This window comes from Gadus morhua, chromosome 7 (assembly GCF_902167405.1).
Source record: "Gadus morhua chromosome 7, gadMor3.0, whole genome shotgun sequence".
NCBI classification, from domain to species: domain Eukaryota; kingdom Metazoa; phylum Chordata; class Actinopteri; order Gadiformes; family Gadidae; genus Gadus; species Gadus morhua.
The window spans coordinates 26,159,171-26,181,381 of record NC_044054.1 but is presented as its reverse complement, the minus strand read 5'-3'; the positions used below and the strand labels follow the sequence as shown (position 1 = coordinate 26,181,381).

The window sequence follows — 22,211 nt, the reverse complement described above, 5'->3', positions numbered from 1 at the left end:
CTATTTTCTTTGAGCTTTCGCCTCATTTTCTTCTCTTCGTTTTTTTATATAAATGTTACATTAAGCATGATTAATTCAGGGCCAAATGCAATTTTGATGGTGCCACTATTCCCATGTCAGACATGCCGACGTCTCTCTATCTCTTTCTCTCTCTTTCGCTCTCTCTGTCTCTCTCTCTCAGTCTCTCTCTTTCTCTGTATCCCCCTGTGTCTTTTTCCGTGTCTCTCTCTGTGTCTCTGTCTGTGTGTGTGTCTCTCTCTCTCTCTCTCTCTCTCTCTCTCTCTCTCTCTCTCTCTCTCTCTCTCTCTCTCTCTCTCTCCTCTCTCTCTCCCTCCCTCCCTCTCCCTCCCTCCCTCCCTCTCCCTCCTCTCTCTCTCTCTCCCTCTCTCTCTCTCTCTCTCTCTCCTCTCTCTCTCTCTCTCTCTCTCTCTCTCTCTCTCTCTCTCTCTCTATCGCACAATAAAAAAACAATCAAATTACACCACCGTCCTTACAGCAGAAAACACGCCAGTGGACGTATTTTACTATCATTCATTATTATATTGTATTAACAGTTTTTTATACATATATTACCCATTTATTATTATTTTTAATCACAGTAATCCAACCAGATAATCTGCGGTGAAAGACGGATCAAGGGTGAAATTGATTCTGACAAGCCTCGACATACGCCCCCCGCATGTCTAACCGCTTTTGAAAAGTTCCACAGCGCTCTTGATGAGCCAGTGTACTCAGGGCAGATCTAATACATCGGGACTGCAAGGACACCCAGGGGTCTCTAATGTATATAGCATCCAGAAAATAACAAAGGTAAAAAAGAAAAACTCAAACTGAAACAAAATGTAAACATATTAATGGACATCCCTCGGATGCCTTTTCAATACATGTTCCCATGAAGGGGTTACTTTTTAATCCCTGACTACCACTCAATGTTAACGTGCTCTGGGTTGAATACATGACAGCCGCCCTAATTGTGGCGGTCTCAAGGCAGAAGTAACACATACACACACACACACACACACACACACACACACATAAACAACCACACACACACACACACGCAGGTGTGGAATCTGCAGATGCAGCCGCGTGTTATTTGGTATGCAGCTATCGTGACGTCAGAAAGAGCGTGAAATAGGGCAGCGCAGCCGCGGCGGGGAGCAGAGCCGTCAGAGCGGGAAACCGAGCCGGGAGGAATGGAGCGACGCTGCTGAGAGTTTGAAGACTCATCGAGACGCGTACAACGCACTACTGTCACATCAGAGCACCTCATTCACTCCGAGAGGCTCATTTTGCTTACCAAGAGACTCCAGTCGTGGACTTAAAGAGAGAAACACTTTCTGGCGCCGAGGGCGAATCGTTCGGTGGCATAGTCGCACACATTTTTTCCTTTTTTCTTCTTCTTCTCTTTCCTCTGGATACCTCAGGTAAGGAAAATATACGTTACTGAGTTGGGTTTGCTGCGTAGTTTAGGAAAGGTATAACAGTTTGGCCTGTGTGTGTGTATGTGTGTGTGTGTGTGTGTGTTAGTTGGGACCCTAGTGGCTTAGTGTTAAGACTGCAGAGATGGTGTTTAGTGCGTAATTACGTAAATGGGAGAACCGGCGTTCTTTAATCTGGAATTAGTTTGTGGAAGCGTTTGTGGAGAACGGATCCGCCTGTAGAGGTGACCGGTGCAAGCAGGATGTCACTGAGGAGATGTGACAGCGTTTAACTACATGTCACGCACTGATGTATGGATGTCGTCGCAGCAGCACGGGCTGTTCATGTAAATCATGCACGAACAATCACATAACCAAAACTCCCGTTTCGTTCTACCGGTCCTAGCGGTGAAAGTGTTAATGAAACATATTGGGTTAAAATAACGCGTATCTGGCGTCCGCCTGCGGCTCTCCGTCTCTCCTGTTCCTCCCGGCAATAGCCCTCTCTTTGGGCCAGGGCGCGGGGATGCAGGGGAGAGTTCCTCAGGGCAGAAGACCCCGCGTGATACGTTAGAGTTACAGTGTTCCCTCAGACCTCCACGGTGGGGCTGAATTCCATTCTCCAGCAGCAGCAGCAGCAGCAGCAGTCTGAAACAGCTTCACTGCATTCAAGTTGTGAGTCCCAAAATAACAATAGCCGCTTTTAAATCCAATCGTAGACTACTAAAGTGGTGAGTGTCTGCGCTCCTCAACGTCGGCTACCCCAATTACCCACCGCAAATGCCCCCCTCGCATTGCTCGCCTCAGTCCTAAAAGCATCCATTTGGGAAGTGGGGAATGATTTGTAGGCGCACTCGCATCAACGTATTGCACCAGCGCTCTCCGTGGTGCTGAAACCTTCCCGTGGTCCGCGTCGCCCCCCCGCCCGCACCCAGCATATCGCTTTGTCCAACAGCGTCAAAGGTTGTACACACGGTCGTTGTAATTCGTCTTCTGAATCCTTTTAACTTCTTAACACCATAACTTTGGTTTGGAAAATATCGGGTATTTGTGGGGGGTGGGGGCGGGGGGGGGGGGGGGGGGGGGGGGGGGGGGGGGGGGGCGTCTCACAACTAATTTCGCGCACGCAATCTTCCCACCCACACACGCGTTCCATGAGGGATCGATATCTAATACAATTTCTTGTTGTATTAAGATAACGATATAATCTCCCTCCCATGTATGCAATGAGCATGAGAGAGATGTGAGAGATGAGAGCGAGAGAGAGAGAGAGAGAGAGAGAGAGAGAGAGAGAGAGAGAGTGGCCGAGATAGATGGAATCACTAATAATTCCCCTGTGTCTATGTTTCACAGATCTATAATGTTGTCTTTCCTCAGCGAAAGGGCAAACTGTTAGCGTCTTGGTGAATCCGGCTAGATGCTGTAACATGTTGCTTGTGTTTACATGTGACATGCGTGATAGAACTATTAACACCTAGCTCTGTACGACATGCATAATACTTACTACACCTATGTATGACATGCATACAACTTGTAACATCTATATGACATGCATAATACTTGTAACGCCTACCTCTTTCTGTCATGCATAATACTTGTAATGCCTAGCTGTGTACGACATGTATCATGCATGCAACCCCTACCTCTGTATCACCTGTACCACTGTAGATGGCTCATGTTATGCCCCCTACATTTAATAATAACACGCTCTCCATCAAACACGAGACCAGCAGCCGCTGCTGTCCTGGTGTGTCCGTGGGTCTCCTTATCCCATTCAGTCCCATCTTCCCGTGATGTTATCCTCTCCTGCCTCTCTCTGGTCACCCAGAGCCTCCAAAGGGGCTTCATCGGGCCGTCTGCAAGGCGATAAGTGCATAATGAGGCCAGCCTTACCCTTCAAAGGTTCTGTTGTAAGTCACAAATACAGACCAAATGTATGGGTAGGCAATAACACAAATACTAGCGTCAGTCAGAGACAGGGTTTTCGTTGGTATTCGTCTGGGCTCCCAGTGCTCGGTTTTTTCCACTAAGTCGACACAGTGAATGCATGTACAGTTAATTTCATTTAAATGAAGTGTTATGGTCATAGTGTGGTGGCACATCTCAAGCCCTCACTCATAAATCATCTCCCGACACAAAGCCATCCAGCAAATAAATGATCGAGTACTGTACTGCAGTATGACTTTTTAATTAGGACTACATTAAATCTCCATATCAATTAGAATGCCTCACTCCTCGTGACTGGTGCACGTTTAACCCCGTGCGGTTCTCTTGTCTTTTCAAGAGCTGCCTTTGTTTCATCACCAAAAAGCAATTTTCCCCATTGGCCATACACAGAGAAGTTCACACTCAAACACACACAGACACACACACACACACACACATACACACACACAAACACACACAGACACACACACTGACACACACACACACACACACACACACACACACACACACACACAACACACACACACACACACACACACACACAAAGGAGGGGGGGGGGGGGGGTACACACGCACATTTACGTGCAACCACTAACGCGGCTTTGGGTTTTATCACCACAAGGCTCTTTCCCCCACACACGAACATGAAGTATGCTCGCATGCACACACGCACGAACACATGAGGCACATCAGGCACGCATGCATGTACTCTTACACAGACAGACAGACAGACAGACAGACAGACAGACAGACAGACAGACAGACAGACAGACAGACAGACAGACAGACAGACAGACAGACAGACAGAGCACGTTTTCTTCTGGCTGGGACTATCAGAGCCAGTCAGATATTGTTTTGGAAAAAAAGGTTGTTTTCCTGTCCGATTTTTTAAAAAATAGAAAATAAAGTAATAGGGACTGGACGCCCATTTGAGTGGTGGGTCGCTAGCACGGAGCATCAGCCCTGTAATGAAGCCAAGAGGATTACTTTGGAATTGGAGCGATGTTGCTACCTCTCTGTGGCTAGCTCTGCAAGAGGCATTGACACAAATGACAGCAGCCAAGGAGCCTGTTTCATGTGTGTGTCTCAAACACATCCATGTGGTGATTCAGGTGCACGCTTCCATGCACACACACATATGCCTGCACATATACAAGCAAAGACACTCAGACACAAAACACCTTCATAAAATCAAGGGCACTAAAATACATGCATGCATGCACAAACACACTCGCACACACAGGCAAGCGCACGCACACACACTCGCACACAAGCACACACACACGCACACAAACAAGAACACACACACACGCACACGCACAAACCAGCACACACGCACCACAAAAAAAACAAACACACGTCAACAGAAAAATGTTCCGAGACAAAACACCTTCCCACACATAGTTTCAGGTCGATTTTTTTCCAACTCAACCAACGGGGTCCGAGAGCGCGTGCTTTCGAAAGACCCCTGGGAGCAAGGGCCCGCGAACAGCAGCTAACACGGTTCACTTGAAATTCTGATCACTGATGTTGAACTTCTAGATGTGACCTTTACTGCAGCCGCAGCGCCCTATTACAACAGCACGGCTGGAGATCGCCGCTCCCAGAGAGACACGCTCCAAGCAAATATTACCCACCAGCTCTCAGCCTGAATCACGGCAGCTGACGCCTGCCCTGAAAAAAAGTGAGGGGGAAGGAAAAAAACAACAACCGGGGGGAGGGAAATGAGTAGAGGGGTAACGGAGAGGTCAGCTCAGATGCAGTATTGGTTTGGTGTGGGTTTGGTGAACGCGTCCCTCAGGCGGGCAGACTTTTTCAATGGCAGCCTGTCACATGCGGGCGTGTGTACTCTCGCCATGGCCTCTTAGCCCTGCCTTCTGTTATTGTAACCTTCTGCCTCTTCCTCATCCTTTCATAATCTTCCTCATCGTCTGACCTTCCTCTTCCACATCTACCTCTTCGTCCTCCTCCTACACATTTTCCTCATCTTCTTCTACGTCCTCTTCCTCCTCTTCTACTTTACCCTCCTCTTCATTATTTTATTCGTCTTTCTCATCCCCCTCTTCAACATCCCCCTCCTCTTCCTCCTTTTCTCAATCTCCTCTCCTCTCTGCTCCATCTTCTCCCTCCTTTACCTCCTCTTTCTTTCTATTTTTATCTTACTCTTTCTCATCTACTTCAGCTTTCTCCTCTTCCATCTTTCCCTCCTCTTCTTCATTTACTTCTTCTTGCCCCTCTCCTTTCCTTTTCGCCATCTTCCTCCTCTACTTCCTCTTCCTCTCATGCCAGAGAGGAAATGTGTTCAGCGGAGGGGAACAAACACTTTTTTTTTATGGCTCGTGGTACTCTGTTACTTTGTCTCCATTTGAGCTGGTGGAAGAGTTCCTTCTTACCTGGGCCCTCGAAGAACAAACACAGCTGCAGTTATTCAACACCATCAAACAACCACGGTGAACAACCGTCTACTCTAATCCTATAGGCCTCAGAGTTGATTACTGATTATTATTATTGATCACTGTTTTTATTTTTTTATTTTTTTTTATTTCTTATTGCTTATGTTTATTTATTTATTTATTTATTTATTTTTTCCACAATGTCTTGCTTTTAAAAATGTATGATGACTATATGCTTTGTAAGGTGACCTTGGGTGTCTTGAAAGGCGCCTCTAAATTAAATGTATTATTATTATTATCATTAATGGGTTTATGAATAGTTACACCACTGCCCACTTTGGAAAGAAAAGGAATTATATCAGCCATCTGTCCATGGCTGATATAATTTGTTTTATTTGTAGCTTCAGTCACCCTTAAAGTTTCTAACATTTCTCACTGGGGCAAGTTCCTTCCCTGCATGGATTAGGGCTCTGAGTCGTTAGTTAGTTAGTTAGTTAGTTAGTTAGTTAGTTAGTTGTTAGTTAGTAAGGATGCTGTCACATCTTTGAATTTGAGCATGTTAAGCACTTCAAACCTCCTCAATTTATAACAATGTGTCAGTCATGTGACAGTGCCAGGATCTCCAAAAAGAAAGATGGCCATCTTGTCTGACGTTTTGTCCTCTTCCTGGTCGTCTGGAATAGAGTGCTGCTTCTCTGACTTCAATATGTAGCACCCATTGACAACAGAGTGCTGTGGTGCTACTGCACCTGTATGTCACCAGGGGCTCCACTACTATGGCTCACCATCCAGGTGGACCTGGCTGGTGGCCCGACATTGAACACTAAGCAATCTGGGCAGAGCTGTGCTGATTGAGCAGTGGTTTGGTTCCACTGGCACGGACACATGGAAAAGTAGTGGAAAAAAAACCCCGGTCAAGATGAATGATTTAAGTACATTCGATGTTTAAGTTTACTGTCTAAACTATGTTGTCCCAATGATATTGTCATTGTTCCCTAATGAAAAAGGAAAAAAGAAGAACAAAGTTGTTTTAAATTGTGAATTTTAAAGTGATTTCTTTGAGTTGACCTGGGGTAATGAAATGTTGCACCAGATATTAATGAGTAGAGAAAGTAATTCACCAGACCGAGATCTCCAATGTTCTTTATTTTTTCCTGGTTTTCCGCTCCAATGCGCTGCTCTCTGTTCCTAATCAGTATTTTTTTGAAAAAGATACATTCACCTCAAGGGATTGTTGTGGAAAGAAAATGTTAAAACAAGCAGATTTTGTTTTTCATATAGAACTATTTGACTCTTAATAAGGAATATTGGTATTGATTCATGGTTTTGATTCATGATTCATCTGATCGACTTCACACTTGGCGGGGGTCCTAATGTGGACCCAAGGAAGTTCGGTGAAGAGTTTGAAATCGTTTGGATGTGCGTTCCCTGAACCATGTGGGCGTGTTGTCCCCGATGTTGTAGCCCACCCAAAGTTTGTGTAACTACTTAAGCACCGTCATTCTGTAAGAATGTTTAACCCTGCTTAACCTTCTCTGGGAAGTGGACACCTAAATAAGCTCCACACATCCACACATACTGTGGTTATACACTAAACGTTTGCGGAAAGCTGAACCCTCTCTCGGACGCGGCGTTCCCCCGGTCAGAAGTGTCTCGGGAGAGGCACTTCAACGTCATGAGAAGAACGCTCCCAGCGTTCAGGGCGTCTTGCAAAAAATAGATGATTTGACGTTCATTTTCGCTGAATGATGTTCAATTTTAATAACAGGGACAAAATGGTAAATTATTTTGTAAACTTTAATTGAAAGTGTTTAATATTCTGAATTCTTCTGATGAAAGAGACTAATTTTACATCTACGTTTCTGCTTTAGTGATTTGAAATAGCGAACAAGTCATCTCATTGCGGGGTATTGATTGGACACAGTAACACACAGACAATAATAATAATAATAATAATACATTTAATTTAGAGGCGCCTTTCAAGACACCCTAGGTCACCTTACAGAGCATATAGTCATCATTCAAAACTATGTAAAACAGACTAGGAATAAAAGGAAAACAGAGGTTAAACATGAAGAATAATAATAATTAATAACACTCAAAGACGCCTAAAGTGAAGGGGGGACCTCACTAACCACCACCAATATGTAGCACCCACTTGGGTGATGCACGGCAGCCAATCGGTGCCAGAACGCTCACTACACACCAGCTTGAGGTGGAGAGTTAGGGATGAGGTGGAGAGTGAGGGAAAAGAACATTTAAACACTATCGACCATATTTAAACACTATCGATCACATTTAAACAATATCGACCACATATAAACACTATCGACCACATTTAAACACTATGGACCACATGTAAACCCTATCGACCACATGTAAACACTATCGCCCACATTTAAACACTATCACCCACATTTAAACACTATGGACCACACGTAAACCCTATCGACCACATTTAAACACTATCGCCCACATTTAAACACTATGGACCACATTTAAACCCTATCGACCACATGTAAACCCTATCGACCATATATAAACACTATCGACCACATTTAAACATGTAAACCCTATCGACCACATTTAAACCCTATCGACCACATTTAAACACTATCGACCACAATTAAACACTATCGACCACAATTAAACACTGACAAGAAAAATTGATTTGGCCTTGCTCAACACCGGACCAATCTCAAAATTCCTGTTGAAGTTAGTCCATAATACCCGAAATGATTGGAGTAAGGGTCCAGTGTAAAAAATACAACACAGGTCTTCAATATATAGCACAATGGTCCTTCTTAACCTCCTGTCCTGTGTCAGTGCATGTATGTGTGTGCAGCCATGCGTGTGTGCTTGTGTATATATGTGTGTGGTTAGCCACACCTGACAAGAAGCAGTATGTGGGCTTTTTACACCTGGAGGCTACCGACCTGGCTGTGGAATCCTGTCAAGAAGAATAGCCAATCGCAGAGAGAGAGAGAGAGAGAGAGAGAGAGAGAGAGATAGAGAGAGAGAGATAGAGAGAGAGAGAGAGAGAGAGAGAGAGAGAGAGAGAGAGGAGAGAGAGAGAGAGAGAGGAGAGAGAGAGAGCCGAGAGAGAGAGAGAGAGAGAGAGAGAGAGAGAGACCCGTGAAGGCTGGAGTTTCTTATTAGTCTCTACAGAGGAAAGAAAATGTCAGCTGAAAATACATTCGGTACACAGTTGTGATCCACAAAGTCATGGGCTTCAAAGCATTTCGTCTTGTTAAGGCTAGCGCTGACGCTTTGAGGGAGACCTCCTGCTCTATTAGACTAAGCTACTCCATTGACACACGTTGCCCTTCCCCCCCCCCCCCCTCTTCTAAATCAAAGGAAAAATCAGTTACTGACAAAGCTGTTCATAGACTGTCAACGTTTCAAAAGCTATATCGATGGTTTTTTATATGGTCTGGTATTTTGGTCGCCCGAAGCCAAGATACGCTACTGGCCGACAAGACAGGAAATCTGTTGAATTCCCTGGGAAACCCGCGTTAATCCAGTCAGCATCGTTGACAATATCTTTTACCCCAACTCCACTGTTGAGGCAGCCTTGAGCAAAACATTTTGGACCCGTGTGCTTGAGTGGCACAGCGACATGGAGAGGCTTAGATGCTATATTAGCAAAGGCTTGCTGTTTCCAATTTGAAATGAATATCAGGAGAAATAGTTGTTGCTGTCCCGCTTTCAAAAAGAGAAAAACCGAACAAACAAACACATTTTTCATCCACGTGAATCGCTACCATCCAAGTGTTTATATTTCAGACCACAGTCATGGTGGTTTTCTCTCAAAACGGGGGAAAAATGTACCGAGAGATGAAGTTGCACAGTCAACCTGTTTCACATGACTATATCCCTGCAAATTCCTGTGATATTTTGTTGTCGTCATGGTTTTGCTATTCATAAGCCGTTGCTGGCCCTCTCTTTCCTTGTGTTCAGGGAACCATATAGACCCTGGGGCTGTCTTGATGATACAGGCCTTTCACTGGTTTATGCTGCTTTCACGTAAGATGATTCATTCCTCATATATATATATATATATAATATATAGCCTTAAGCCTGGCGATAGACAAGCATGACTCCTTCTGGTCCAATGAGGAGCCTCCAATGAGGAGCCTCCACTCACTAGCGTGATAGGAACGGGGGATATGAAGACATCATGCATGCAGGGTGAGAGCTAAGCAGATGGAGGGAGAAAAAATAAATGTGTGTGTGTGGTGGGGGGGGGGGGGGGGGGGGGGGGGGGGGACGACGACGACGACGACGACGACGTTGTAGCCGTCAAAGGTGGCCAAGCATTTTATTGATCTTTCTTTGAACGGTGACACGGTGAAGGAGCAAAGATGCTCATGTCTAACATTCCCCCGCCTGCAGCCTGACCTGTCAGCTGCCCCATGATCTGCACGCCGGGTGGGACCTGACAGAGGGGGGGAAGCCCGCCCCTGCTGCTCCGTGTTTTGTAGCGTAATGCACCGTGATGTACCGAAATGCCCATTGTCGTCCTTTGTGACAGTCAATAGTGTGCAGTCTTTTGCCGATTACGGCTCTGCATACAATGTGTTCTCATGCTTTCGAGCTCAGCCGGTTTTAAATATTCAGCCCCCCTGCCGGGATGAGAGTGTCTGACGGTGATAATGGTGACAGCAGCTACCTGGAGCACAGAGCTCGGCAGGATGCCCCCGACGCCTGGCTCCTCGTTCACGTTCTACCATCCAGCAGAACGAGTGCTCTGTCACCCGCTGCCTCCCTCCGGCTTCGTCTCAAAGAAAATGGACTCACACCCGGATACACTCGTTAAAATAACGTCGACTATATTGGCTGTATGGCTATATAACAGTTAAAAATAAAATAGCATTGCACATAACACGGGAGCTTTTTCCTATCGTTATGTGGCCTATGTCTATTCCAATAAGTCTGTTCTTGTTCGGTCGCAATAAAAGGCTCTGACACCCTGTTATGTTAAACACACCGATCATTTTGAACGGCATTAAACAGTCTTGAATATTTATGTTTGCCTCAAACATAAAAGGCTCTCCCAGGGGCCGTATCAAATTTGTTGCCAAACATTTTTCTCCCCACTCTCGATCTCAGTGCGGCAATACAAAGCGCTCCAATGGCTTTGACCTCGCCGGAAAAAAATACAGTGAGAAACACGCCCTTTACCGTGTAGGTTAAGCCATAATGTATTACAGACGGCTGTGGCGTTGGCACGGCAACCGGGGCACGTGTGACTGTGCACCCTCTTGACTGCTTGTGCTTGTGATTGATATGCTTGTTGTCCTTAATGTGCTGCGCTGACCGCCACCGCGCATTATGCACCGAGCCTTTCAGCATCAGCGCCGCTCCGTCGTCCGTAGCCGTTCAGCGGGCAAGCAGGCCGGGGATTGAGCCTTCCCTGGAAAAACGCAATGAAGCTGGACGACCTCACCTAGCTCACCCATGTGCCAGATGAACCCTCTTTCCTTAGGTTACATATATATATTTCTGTATAGGATATATGATGGCAGCATTTTTCAGCATTGTTAGAAAGCTAAAGAAGCTGTTGAGTTGTACTGTAGCGCTGTGTTGGACTCTTGATTTCTACATCATAGGTTTGTAATGGCTAATCAGAATCACACCTGGTGGTATAATATGTCTCCTTTAACAATGTTTCTCATGTGATTAAAACGACAAACACATGAGTAGGAATGCACAAAAGACAAAACAAGCAGGACACACATTAGTGACCAGTCTCGAAGATAATTGAAGAAAAGTAAAGAAAGGAGGGAGCAATAGGGAAAAGCCACTAGACCACCGGTACCAGGAAAATAAGGAGGAGGAGAGGAAGGAAAAGAGAGGCTTGAGGCTTCGGAAGGAGGAAATGAGTGCCAACGGGACAGTCTGATTGGATTAAAGTGGCAGGGGAGGGGCCAGAGGAGAGGGGAGCCCTCTCTGTGGGGTGTTGAGGAGTGGACCAAGAGGAGTGGTCTCTTTAAACGGTATAATGACTTCCTTGGAGAAGCCCTCCCTGATGGTTGAAGTTCACAACGGTCCTTGAAGCTACTTTTTCATTAGATGGCAATGGGTTCCCTGTGTACATTTGCAGTGTGCACGAGCGTTCACACAGCCCTCTATGCGCAGTGGTGAACGTTCACATTCATAAAGTCTGTTCATATGCATCACTAAATCAGTAAGGATGTAGCCTACTGTGTGTGTGTGTGTGTGTGTGTGTGTGTGTGTGTGTGTGTGTGTGTGTGTGTGTGTGCGTGTGTGCGTGCGTGTGTGCGTGGTGTGTGCGTGTGTGTGCGTGTGTGTGTGTGTGTGTGTGTGTGTGATCGCCATGGCCTGGAGGAGGGCATTAGGAAATCACAAGGGCGAGCTCCCATTCATGAGGAACAGTTAGCCCAAGGGCTAGCTGGCTAGATATTCTAGACTTTTTTCTGCCTTTTCTTTTGTAGTTGGAGGATTCCGTGGCTAAATTTAATAATGCAAGAAATGTATTTGAGATAATGCTATGAATATCAATTTTTAAGTGAGAGACAAATCAAGTCGTCTGATGGACTCTAACATGTACAACATCTAATGAGGTTTGAGAAATACAGCCATCTGTGTCTCATGTCATTCTCATGACAGTATCAGACAACTACGGCAGTCAGTCAAAGCGATAAAGGCTCGTGCTTTTATCAATTGCCTTTGTTCTTAATAATAAAGCCAAACATTAGTCATGTTATTTAAGCGTCAGTGTGTGTGTGTGTGTGTGTGTATGTGCATGCAGGCTTGTGTGTGTGACTTAATGTTTGAAAGTGAATAGAACTGCGTGCGTGTGTTTTGTCAGCGTAGAGTCACATGCATGTGTGTGTGCATGCATGCTTGAGTGGGTGACTTCATGTTTGAGAGTGAATGGAACTGCATGTGTGTGTGTGTGTGCCTGTGTGTGTTTGAGCGTGCTGTTGTGTGTATGTGAGCATGCACGCAGGCTTGTGTGCGTGGCCTCATGCTTGACTGTGAATGGACATGCAGGGGCCAACCGATCTTAATACTAAACAGAAGCATCTCATTCAAGTGATTTGAATATTAACATATATAATGAAATGGTAAAATACAAACCAACTAGAGTGAAACAGAAGTGTTTACTGATTCCAGATGTCTCCCACAGCCCACCGTGTATGAACATAGTGCTGTGTTTTGGTGTGCCAGCCTAAGAGAGGGGTTTGAAGTCCTGTGGTCAAAACACATGCAGCCTGGCAAGGGCTGGATTGAATCCCACTGAAACCTCCTTCACTGTCTTCCCTTTGTAGTCCAGCAAACACCCAAACAAACAGACACACAGGCACGCGCACTCGTGTCCAACACGTGAGGTTTAATCGCTATGGCAACGATTTCAGACCCTGCCAATGTCTATTGTTGTCACTGCCAATTGTAGTGGTTATAATGCTGAGGTAAAATGCCACTTTCATTTTACCTCAGGTGCTGTACTGACATTGCTTCTAAGAGGGGGGCTTACAGATATAATTATCAATCTATAATAATATCAATCATGATGATCAATAATACGGTATTATTGATCATCATGATTGAGATTATTATACTACTATTATTTCACGAGCAGGGGGGCTAGTAATGGGGTATTATTAATACCCCATTATTAGCCCCCCTGTTCGTGAAATAATAGTACCCCTCCTTCCACCGATTATATTGATATTCATTTGTATGTAAACACTCGCTCGACTAGACCATTGTCGGCTCTGACTGGTATTTAATCTCTCCTTGAAGTCTTTTCTCCAGGATTTACTTTTGCTAATGGCCTCACTGAGGTCTTTTGTGTGGAATACTTTCTCCCCTGAGGAACGACCTCATGTCATTCCCCTCTGTTTGTATGGAGGCTGTAAAGCCCTCTAAGAAAGTCATTATAATTTAATTACATGAATAAACTTTACTCGGTTCAACATAATTTGTAGAAGGTAATGCAGTGATATCCGTTACAAGCATTCTAACCTTATTAGAAAGACTGGAACTTCGCTGCGGCTGTCTTGGTTTTTTGCGACTACGCTGTCCTTTTCGATGTAGCTTGTTGAACGTATTGCATGAATAAATACATGAAGCTAACAATAGCTGTGAATGAAGGCTAGGGAACAAGCTGCATGATTTTAGATCAGAGCCCATACCCCAGCTAACCCCCATGTTGGCTTGTTCCACTGCAATTAACATTCAGAAGGAAGACACAAAGGGGACGATTTCTCTTTAACCGGTCAGTCTAATGAAACTACATTGTGATTTGATACAGAATGCTTAAGTTTAATGTAACGGTTCATGTACTATCAAAGAGTTGTTTAAGGTTAAAGAGAGTTACGGTAAGGGCTTGTTCTAGGTAGTAAGGAGCAGGGAAAAAGCAGAGCAACGGTGGGGGATTACCTCCACGGGGAGTGTGTGTGGCTGCACCCAGACCAAAACAAAAGTAAACAGAATGGATCAAATTGGTCCCTGGATGATTCAATGGTTCTCGGACACTAAAACCAAAATGTCTCCTCCCCCCTTTCCCTGTGTGCAGGTGGAAGCTGATGGGCAGCCTCGGCGTGTGGGCTGTGGCCGCTCTTCTCCTAGGGACCTCCGTGTGGACTCTGTCGGAAGCCCACAGAACCGGCAAAGACAGGCACAGGATGGAGACGGCCAGCGCCTCGCCGGTCGGCACCCCCAACGAGCCGCACGCAACGGTTAGTGCCCCTACCCTGCGTCGCTCACCTCTGGAAGTACGTCACCAGCATGCGTCCATGTCGGTGCGAACGGGAGGGAATGGAAACTGAGAGGACGTTGAGGCGCTCATAGTTTAGTTTCACTTTCATAGTTAAAGTCATGTTAATGGTATAGGATCTGTGTTGTGGTATGGAAGCATTAGTATGTGATGGCAACGTGGTTCTGGGGAATTATAGGAAACGCATACGAGTATAAGGCTGGTTTTGGTGTTCACTTACTCAAACGATTTCAGTTCTTTAGCGACGTTGCAGAAACATTCAGTACTAAATCCCTGCATTTAGGTCAGGCAACAGTATTCATTGCATCCATTAGTGCAAAATAGCTGCTTAAATCCGACACTGACATTTATTTCTGTTGCATATGCACAGGTGCATGTTTACACATCTACACACACAAACAAACACACACCCACGCATACACCTACACGTTCACACACACATGCACAAACACGCACGCACGCACGCACACACACACACACACACACACACACACTCACACACACACTCTCTTCATGAAGCTTATAGAATTCTTTGAGCTGGGTAAAACATCTTAAAAAGACACTTATACTCGATGTTTGGCAAGAAGTAGAATATTTGCATCAGGACAACGGTGTTCTTGCCTTGGTTGGAAACACGGGCACATGGTTGCCTGGTTACCTTGCAGGCTGAGAAAACCTCAATTTCTGTCTTCCTTTTCACCCCTTCTCCTCTTGTGTCGACCTGACAGCCAGTAGTCACATGCGTGAGCTCTTTGTGCAGCCAAAATGAAGCGTCTGTTTAAAATCCAGTCCAACAATGAGGAGAATAAATAAAAATAAAAATGACATGAGTGTGAAATGCCCTTACCTTTGTACCTTAGAGGTAAACACAATCTTTCTTCAACTAATTACTTTCTAAGTGCTGTGATTGCTCGAGCACATTTTGATACGAGCCAACACGTGTGAGGTTAATAAGACGGAGCCGTGTGTGTAGGTGAATAGGTGAGGCCGTTAAAGCGGTTGCACAGCAACAGCGTTCCTCTTGTTTGTGTTCACTGGTGAATCTGACGCTGATGCGGTTTAAATTACTTTTGGATTCACTCAATCCAAAAGCTAATTATTGAAATGAATTTACTATCTAAGACCTTAAGAGACTTTGCACAATTTTTTTCATTCCTATTCATGTGTCAGTTCATTAATACTATTGCAATTATCCTTCCGTTTTCCTTTCTTTTTAATACATTTCCTGGTGTCATTATTGCTTTATCCTAGTATAGTGTTTAGCAAGCTCCCAATGCGTCGACTGGGATTTGTGAAGGAGAGGCACTTTTATTGATGCGTTGATGCGTGGAATAATAATAACTATGAGGGCATAAGCCTCAGGGTTTAGACAAACATGAATTCAGGAACGGCCGGACCTTCTGCAGCTGTGCCTGATGTAGGCTGAGCCTCACCTGTCTCCACTCTCACAGCTGAAACGAACCACTCTGTACCAACCACTCTGTACTAACCACTCTGTACTAACCACTTTGTACTAACCACTTTGTACTAACCACTCTGGACTAACCACTCTGTACTAACCACTCTGTACTAACCACTTTGTACTAACCACTCTGTACTAACCACTTTGTACTAACCACTTTGTACTAACCACTCTGGACTAACCACTCTGTGCTAACCACTCTGTACTAACCACTCTGTACTAACTACTCTGGACTAACCACTCTGGACTAACTACTCTGTACTAACCTCTCTGTACTAACCTCTCTTGACACTAACCTCTCTTGACTCTAACCTCACCCCTCTATACTAACCTCACCCCTCTATACTAACCTCACCCCACTAACCTCACCCCTCTATACTAACCTCACCCCTCTATACTAACCTCAACCCTCTATACTAACCACACCCCTCTATACTAAGCCCTCTATACTAACCTCTCCCCTCTATACCAACCACATCCCTCTACACTAACGACTACCCTCACCCCTCTATACTAACCCCTCTATACTAACCTCACCCCTCTATACTAACCTCACCCCTCTACACTAACCACTAACCTCACCCCTCTATACTAACCCCTCTATACTAACCTCACCCCTCTATACTAACCTCACCCCTCTATACTAACCTCACCCCACTAACCTCACCCCTCTATACTAACCTCACCCCTCGATACTAACCATTGTCACACACTATTATGACAATTGTATCCACCCGGCATAGCTGCAGATCAAAGTAGTTTAAATGAATAATTGTAATGATCAAATTCTGTATACAATGAGCAACGATTATTTTTAATATAAATATCCTCTAGAGATTAGATTTGTTAGCCTGGATCGTGTTCGTATATTAATTCCCTAGTAATCTGCAGAATACCTCATTTCCTTTTGCTATGGGCTTGCTCAATGTTCCGCTAGTCTATTTCAGGTGGCTGCCTTTGAATGAGCTAGACTTGGCATTAGGCTGACTGGTTGGGGGGCTCACTATCACACCAACCCACAGACGTGTCTGAGCCTAGATCCTGGAAAAAACCCTGATCCCTGCGGGAAACTTTAGCTTAGTTTGTTGGCACATGCATTCTCCGAAAAACATGCAGTCAGTATTTTGAACCAACATGAGGTTTACAAATACCCCCCCTCAAAAACAAACATCCCAAATTTATTGTTTTTTTATGCACACGCACATCAGCACAGAAATGCTAAATCAGCACCCAGCCGTGCAGTGGTCCCAATAGTTATGATAGATGAAGCATGCCCACCTCCAGCTCTGTCTGGGGTCTGTCTCACCTCCTGCTCTGTCTGGGGTCTGTCTCACCTCCTGCTCCGGGGTCTGTCTCACCTCCTGCTCTGTCTGGGGTCTGTCTCACCTCCTGCTCTGTCTGGGGTCTGTCTCACCTCCTGCTCCGGGGTCTGTCTCACCTCCTGCTCCGGGGTCTGTCTCACCTCCTGCTCTGTCTGGGGTCGGTCTCACCTCCTGCTCTGTCTGGGGTCTGTCTCACCTCCTGCTCTGTCTGGGGTCGGCCTCACCTCCTGCTCCGGGGTCTGTCTCACCTCCTGCTCTGTCTGGGGTCGGCCTCACCTCCTGCTCCGGGGTCTGTCTCACCTCCTGCTCTGTCTGGGGTCGGTCTCACCTCCTGCTCTGTCTGGGGTCTGTCTCACCTCCTGCTCCGGGGTCTGTCTCACCTCCTGCTCTGTCTGGGGTCGGTCTCACCCAGTGGAGGCTTCTCCATTAAGGAGAGGGAGGAAGATCCACCCAATCATTGTTGAGAATAAAACATGTAGATTGCCCAGACTATTGTAATGAATTAATGCCCTTAAATATGACTACATTATTGCCTTTGACTATATAATGTTCGTTTCCCTGGGTAAAGGGACATTAGCACCCCCTATCGCCTATTGACAATTACTTCAGGGAGGAACGTCCTCCGTCAGCCTCCGTTGACTACCATTCATTTTCCCGAAAGTACTGGCGGCCGGTGAATAACATGGGTTTCAATGGGAGAGAGGAGGAAAGTCCTCCTCTGAGTGGGTGGGACCTTAAGGGGTCTGATTCGCGCAAAAATCTATCCGTCTGCGCTATGAACCAATAAGCAGGATCCCTGGATGTTGAGCAGTGTTGCCAGATTGGTCCGATTTCCCACCCAACTGGGCTACTTTTAACCATGTTAGGTTGGAAAAATTATCATTGGGCGGGAAATCTGCCCAATCTGGCAACGCTGTCGATAACAAACCCGGTCTGCATTGCCGCGGTTCTCAGTCTGAGAGACGCAGAGCAAGTGAAATCTGTGATAGCGAGATCCTAAATGCACAATGGAAACATTGGAAACGGAGGACATTGTTAACGTCTTATTACAAAAAGCATTCCATTCATTCAGTTACAGTGCTAAGTTATGCCCCGTTTACACCATCCCGCTAATGGCCGCTAATGGCCGATGGACCACCGATGTGGAAGTCGGGGTGATTCGGGTGACATCGGGCTAAAAATGTATGATCGGGTCAATTTATCGGGGTAGCATTTACACATACCCGATGTTATAACGATAACATAACGATGTATGCCAGGGAAGACACCCGAAGTGCGTTTAGCGTCATTTGACGTCATTTCGAATGACGCCAAACACGTCAAATGACGCGTTTGGCGTCATTTGGCGTCATTTCGGGAGAAGGTTTCGGGAGACTGGTTTAGACTGATATTTATTTATATATTTATTTATATTACAATAGCGATTTTATAATAATAGAACGCCGGTTCTAAATGGGCGAAGTACCCTGTAATTATAAAAGTAGGACATCCATCCATCACCCCCTATTTATACACAAGTGGCAGATTGAGGGTCTTCCTTAACACAATCTGGTTGCTCACAATCGTTATTTTTCTAGGGTTCTCGAGGGTCTTTCGTGTGTTGAGGTTGCCGATATAAAGACGATAAAACAGGATAAAGCGCGGAAGATTAACGAATATAGCCGATGTGCCCAGGAAAATTCCCGAACGATTTGCGATGTCTTACGTTATACTCCCGTTCTATTCCCGATTATAGCCGATTAGCCCATAGCAACACCTGGTAACCGATTCTACCCCGATTGACCCAAAATTAACAAACATGTTCGTTCTTTGCCGATGTTGCCCGTTGTTGCCCGATCATTGAGCATTTCTTCCCGTTTCTTCCCGTTGTCTAACGATGTTCCCGGGAAGAGTAACGGTGTTTCCCGATGCAACCACGCTATTTGCCGATGTAATAACGATAGCTGCTGATTTAGCCATCGGGCACCATCGGGGCCCACTATCGGGTAGGTGTAAACAGGGCATTAGCGACGAAAGAAAGAGGTAGACCACTTCCCAAAATCAAGGTCACCAGAAGTAATGGCAACGTCAGTGTTGTGAGTGCTACATGGTTTGCTAGGTACGCATGACTTACTGGTAGCATTACAAGCAATTGTAACTGAAAATAAACATAGCTAAATAACTTCAGTCAGTGAGGGCAAAAATAGGCCCAGATTTTTTTATTTACTTTTACAAATCAATAGTAGGCCTGATTTGACTAATATGCTTTGCATCCTTTCCTTCTCAAATTACAGTGATGCCACTGGTGGCTTTGTATACATTTTATTCACATAACTCCCTCCCTGCTATTTTGTAGTTCACCAAAACACCCTGAAACAACTTGAGTCTCACATTCTTATGCCACCATACACCAACAGTGCAAGCAGGCCAATGGCAACCAAGCACGCAGTCCTTCCTCCCTCACTTTAAAAACCACCAGCCGCCACTGGTCTCACCTCCTGCTCTGTCTGGGGTCTGTCTCACCTCGTGCTCTGTCTGGGGTCGGTCTCACCTCCTGCTCTGTCTGGGGTCTGTCTCACCTCCTGCTCTGTCTGGGGTCTGTCTCACCTGCTCCGGGGTCTGTCTCACCTCCTGCTCCGGGGTCTGTCTCACCTCCTGCTCTGTCTGGGGGTCTGTCTCACCTCCTGCTCTGTCTGGGGTCTGTCTCACCTCGTGCTCTGCTCCGGGGTCCGTCTCACTGCCGGCTCTGCCAACTTGGCAAGCTGCTGTGGAATGTCATCTTGCCCCTGTGGTTCTGCCCCCCCCCCCCCCCCCCCCCCCCACCCCCAAATCCCCTGATGCAAAAACAAATTCCTAATCCTCCATCTCCCTCCCCGCCAGAATAGGAAACTAAAGAGCTGTCGATTTGGCAGCAGAGTTTAAAGCCCACCCTCGGGTGAGTTTGGATGGCATAATTATGCAGGATGCTTTCGGAAAGATGCACCCTTGCAAGTGAATGGGCCCCATCAATGTATATTTTTTACCCATTCTTCTTTGCCTGAAACCCTTCTGACGCAGGGGTGTTATCTCTGAAACAATGGAACTTCTCTGCAGTCCATATGAGGCATGGGAGGGGAAGTCTGGTTCAAACACTATTTGTGGGGGGGGGGATTGATAACAGCTGGGGTGAGGCGGATGGGAGTGAGACAAAATACTGTACACACATATATTCATATAATATAGCATTCATAGTATTAATATATGAACAAACCGTATACCAACAAACACTGTGTTGATAAACAGCATAATTGGGCATCTAGTCTAGGTCGAGAACAGGTTAATGGTCATGGTTAATGGTTTTGTTGTAGCCCATGGAGGGGCAGACTGGGGTGTTTCTGTATGCCGGGGACAACTGATGCTTGCACACTGGAAGAATACCTAGAGGCGTGAAGTGAACTTTGAATGAGAACACGGATGAACTTTAAATTCAATCCCCAGCAATGAACCTTTTGTTTTATGTTAAGTAGATATATCCAGTTAATTATGTAAATGTGTGCTTAATAAATCGGTGAAAAAAGGGCAGTATGAACCTGTAGCATAACACATAAAAGAAAATGGTTATGCATCCATTTTATCACCTTGCTTTCTCATGTTTACCCGTTTAGAGTGCATGTAGGGTTCCAGTTTGTCCACGGTTCACCACAGTCGAGTTATGAAACACCTGCCAGCCTCATCTCCATCATAATTAAAATACTTGGAATAAATTTATTGAAAGCAATTTCCAAGAGCATCCATTCCAAATACATGATTTCCGAGCAGAGTACACTTCTTTAGTTTTTGTTTCCAGAACACTTTTCCTGGAAGAAACGTGACTTAAAAAGGGTAAAAATAAAAGTTCAGATCTGAAATAAGAAATGATCCCGCTGTGCTTCAGAATAAACATGTGTGAACAGGACTTGTATGGAGGAAGCAGGGGGCTGGTAAGGAATGGAAGAATGGAGCATTAGGAACTGAAATGTTGCTTTACTTTCGGGGGGCCAAGATATGTCAGATGTCAGAGGATGAAAAATGCTTCACAAATACTCCCATTTTCTTCTAGAAATCCTCAATGTCTAACAATATAATTTTGTTTTGGTGTGGAGGTGGAGGCAGTGGTGGTGGGGGTGATGGTGTCGGAGAGCCAGGTATCTTGTTGCATACTCAAAGGTCATTCAAATAAATTGAGCTTCAAAACAAAATCAATCTTTGGAATTGCTTTCTGTTTACCCACCTAGAACCCACAATATTGTCGTGCATCTTGTTTGTGTACTGCAGGAAGATGTTGGGATCAGGCTGTACAATAAATACAATGAAGTGACAGCATTCAAATGTGAGACTTTCTTAATATGCATTACAAAGCAATAACTCCAGCAATAAACAAATAATAAATAGACGAATTATGCCAAATTAAATTTCTTATTGCACAAACCAATTATATAAACTCAACTGTATACACTAACCCAATTTCTTTCAACCAATAGGATGCATTGAATTGAACATTTCAGAATAATGTCCAGAGGCCGTTTGCAAACAAGGTTGGGGTTAGGTTCCAATAGTGGATCCTTCTCACTTGCCCTGCTGTGCACTGCTATAACGTGCTTATCGCAGCCAAACATACCCGGTATGTTGCCAGACGATAGGGACCATAATAAGTGGCTACGAAGTGCTGAGGTAATGAGAAATTGGCATTTGCTTACCACAGTGGTCAACCTATTATGTGTTCCTTTTGCATTCAGCTGCATACCGCATACCGTTGTTGTTTTGGATATGCTCTCCTATATGGACAGGTGTAAATAAGTAAATACTGAAGGGACAAAGAAAAACCCTTCCTTGTCAGGTTGGGGCCCCTGTGTGGGGCCCCCAGTTACTGCACCGCCTGATTAGTTGAAGGCCCTCTACGTCAGATAAAGAACAGCTGGCT

At 45.3% G+C, this 22,211-nt stretch overlaps 1 protein-coding gene across 1 annotated transcript in view; it reads left to right on the top strand.

Annotated features, from left to right (window-relative positions):
• Positions 1 to 1,140: 1,140 nt before the first annotated feature.
• fstl4 (follistatin-like 4) overlaps positions 1,141 to 22,211 on the top strand; it is a 187,162-nt gene continuing 166,091 nt past the window's right edge. Inside the window, exons 1-2 of the mRNA XM_030362380.1 lie at positions 1,141 to 1,427; positions 14,309 to 14,471. Of these exons, the coding sequence (XP_030218240.1) occupies positions 14,319 to 14,471 (153 nt within the window). The 5' untranslated portion in view covers positions 1,141 to 1,427; positions 14,309 to 14,318. The remainder of the gene's footprint in view (positions 1,428 to 14,308; positions 14,472 to 22,211) is intronic.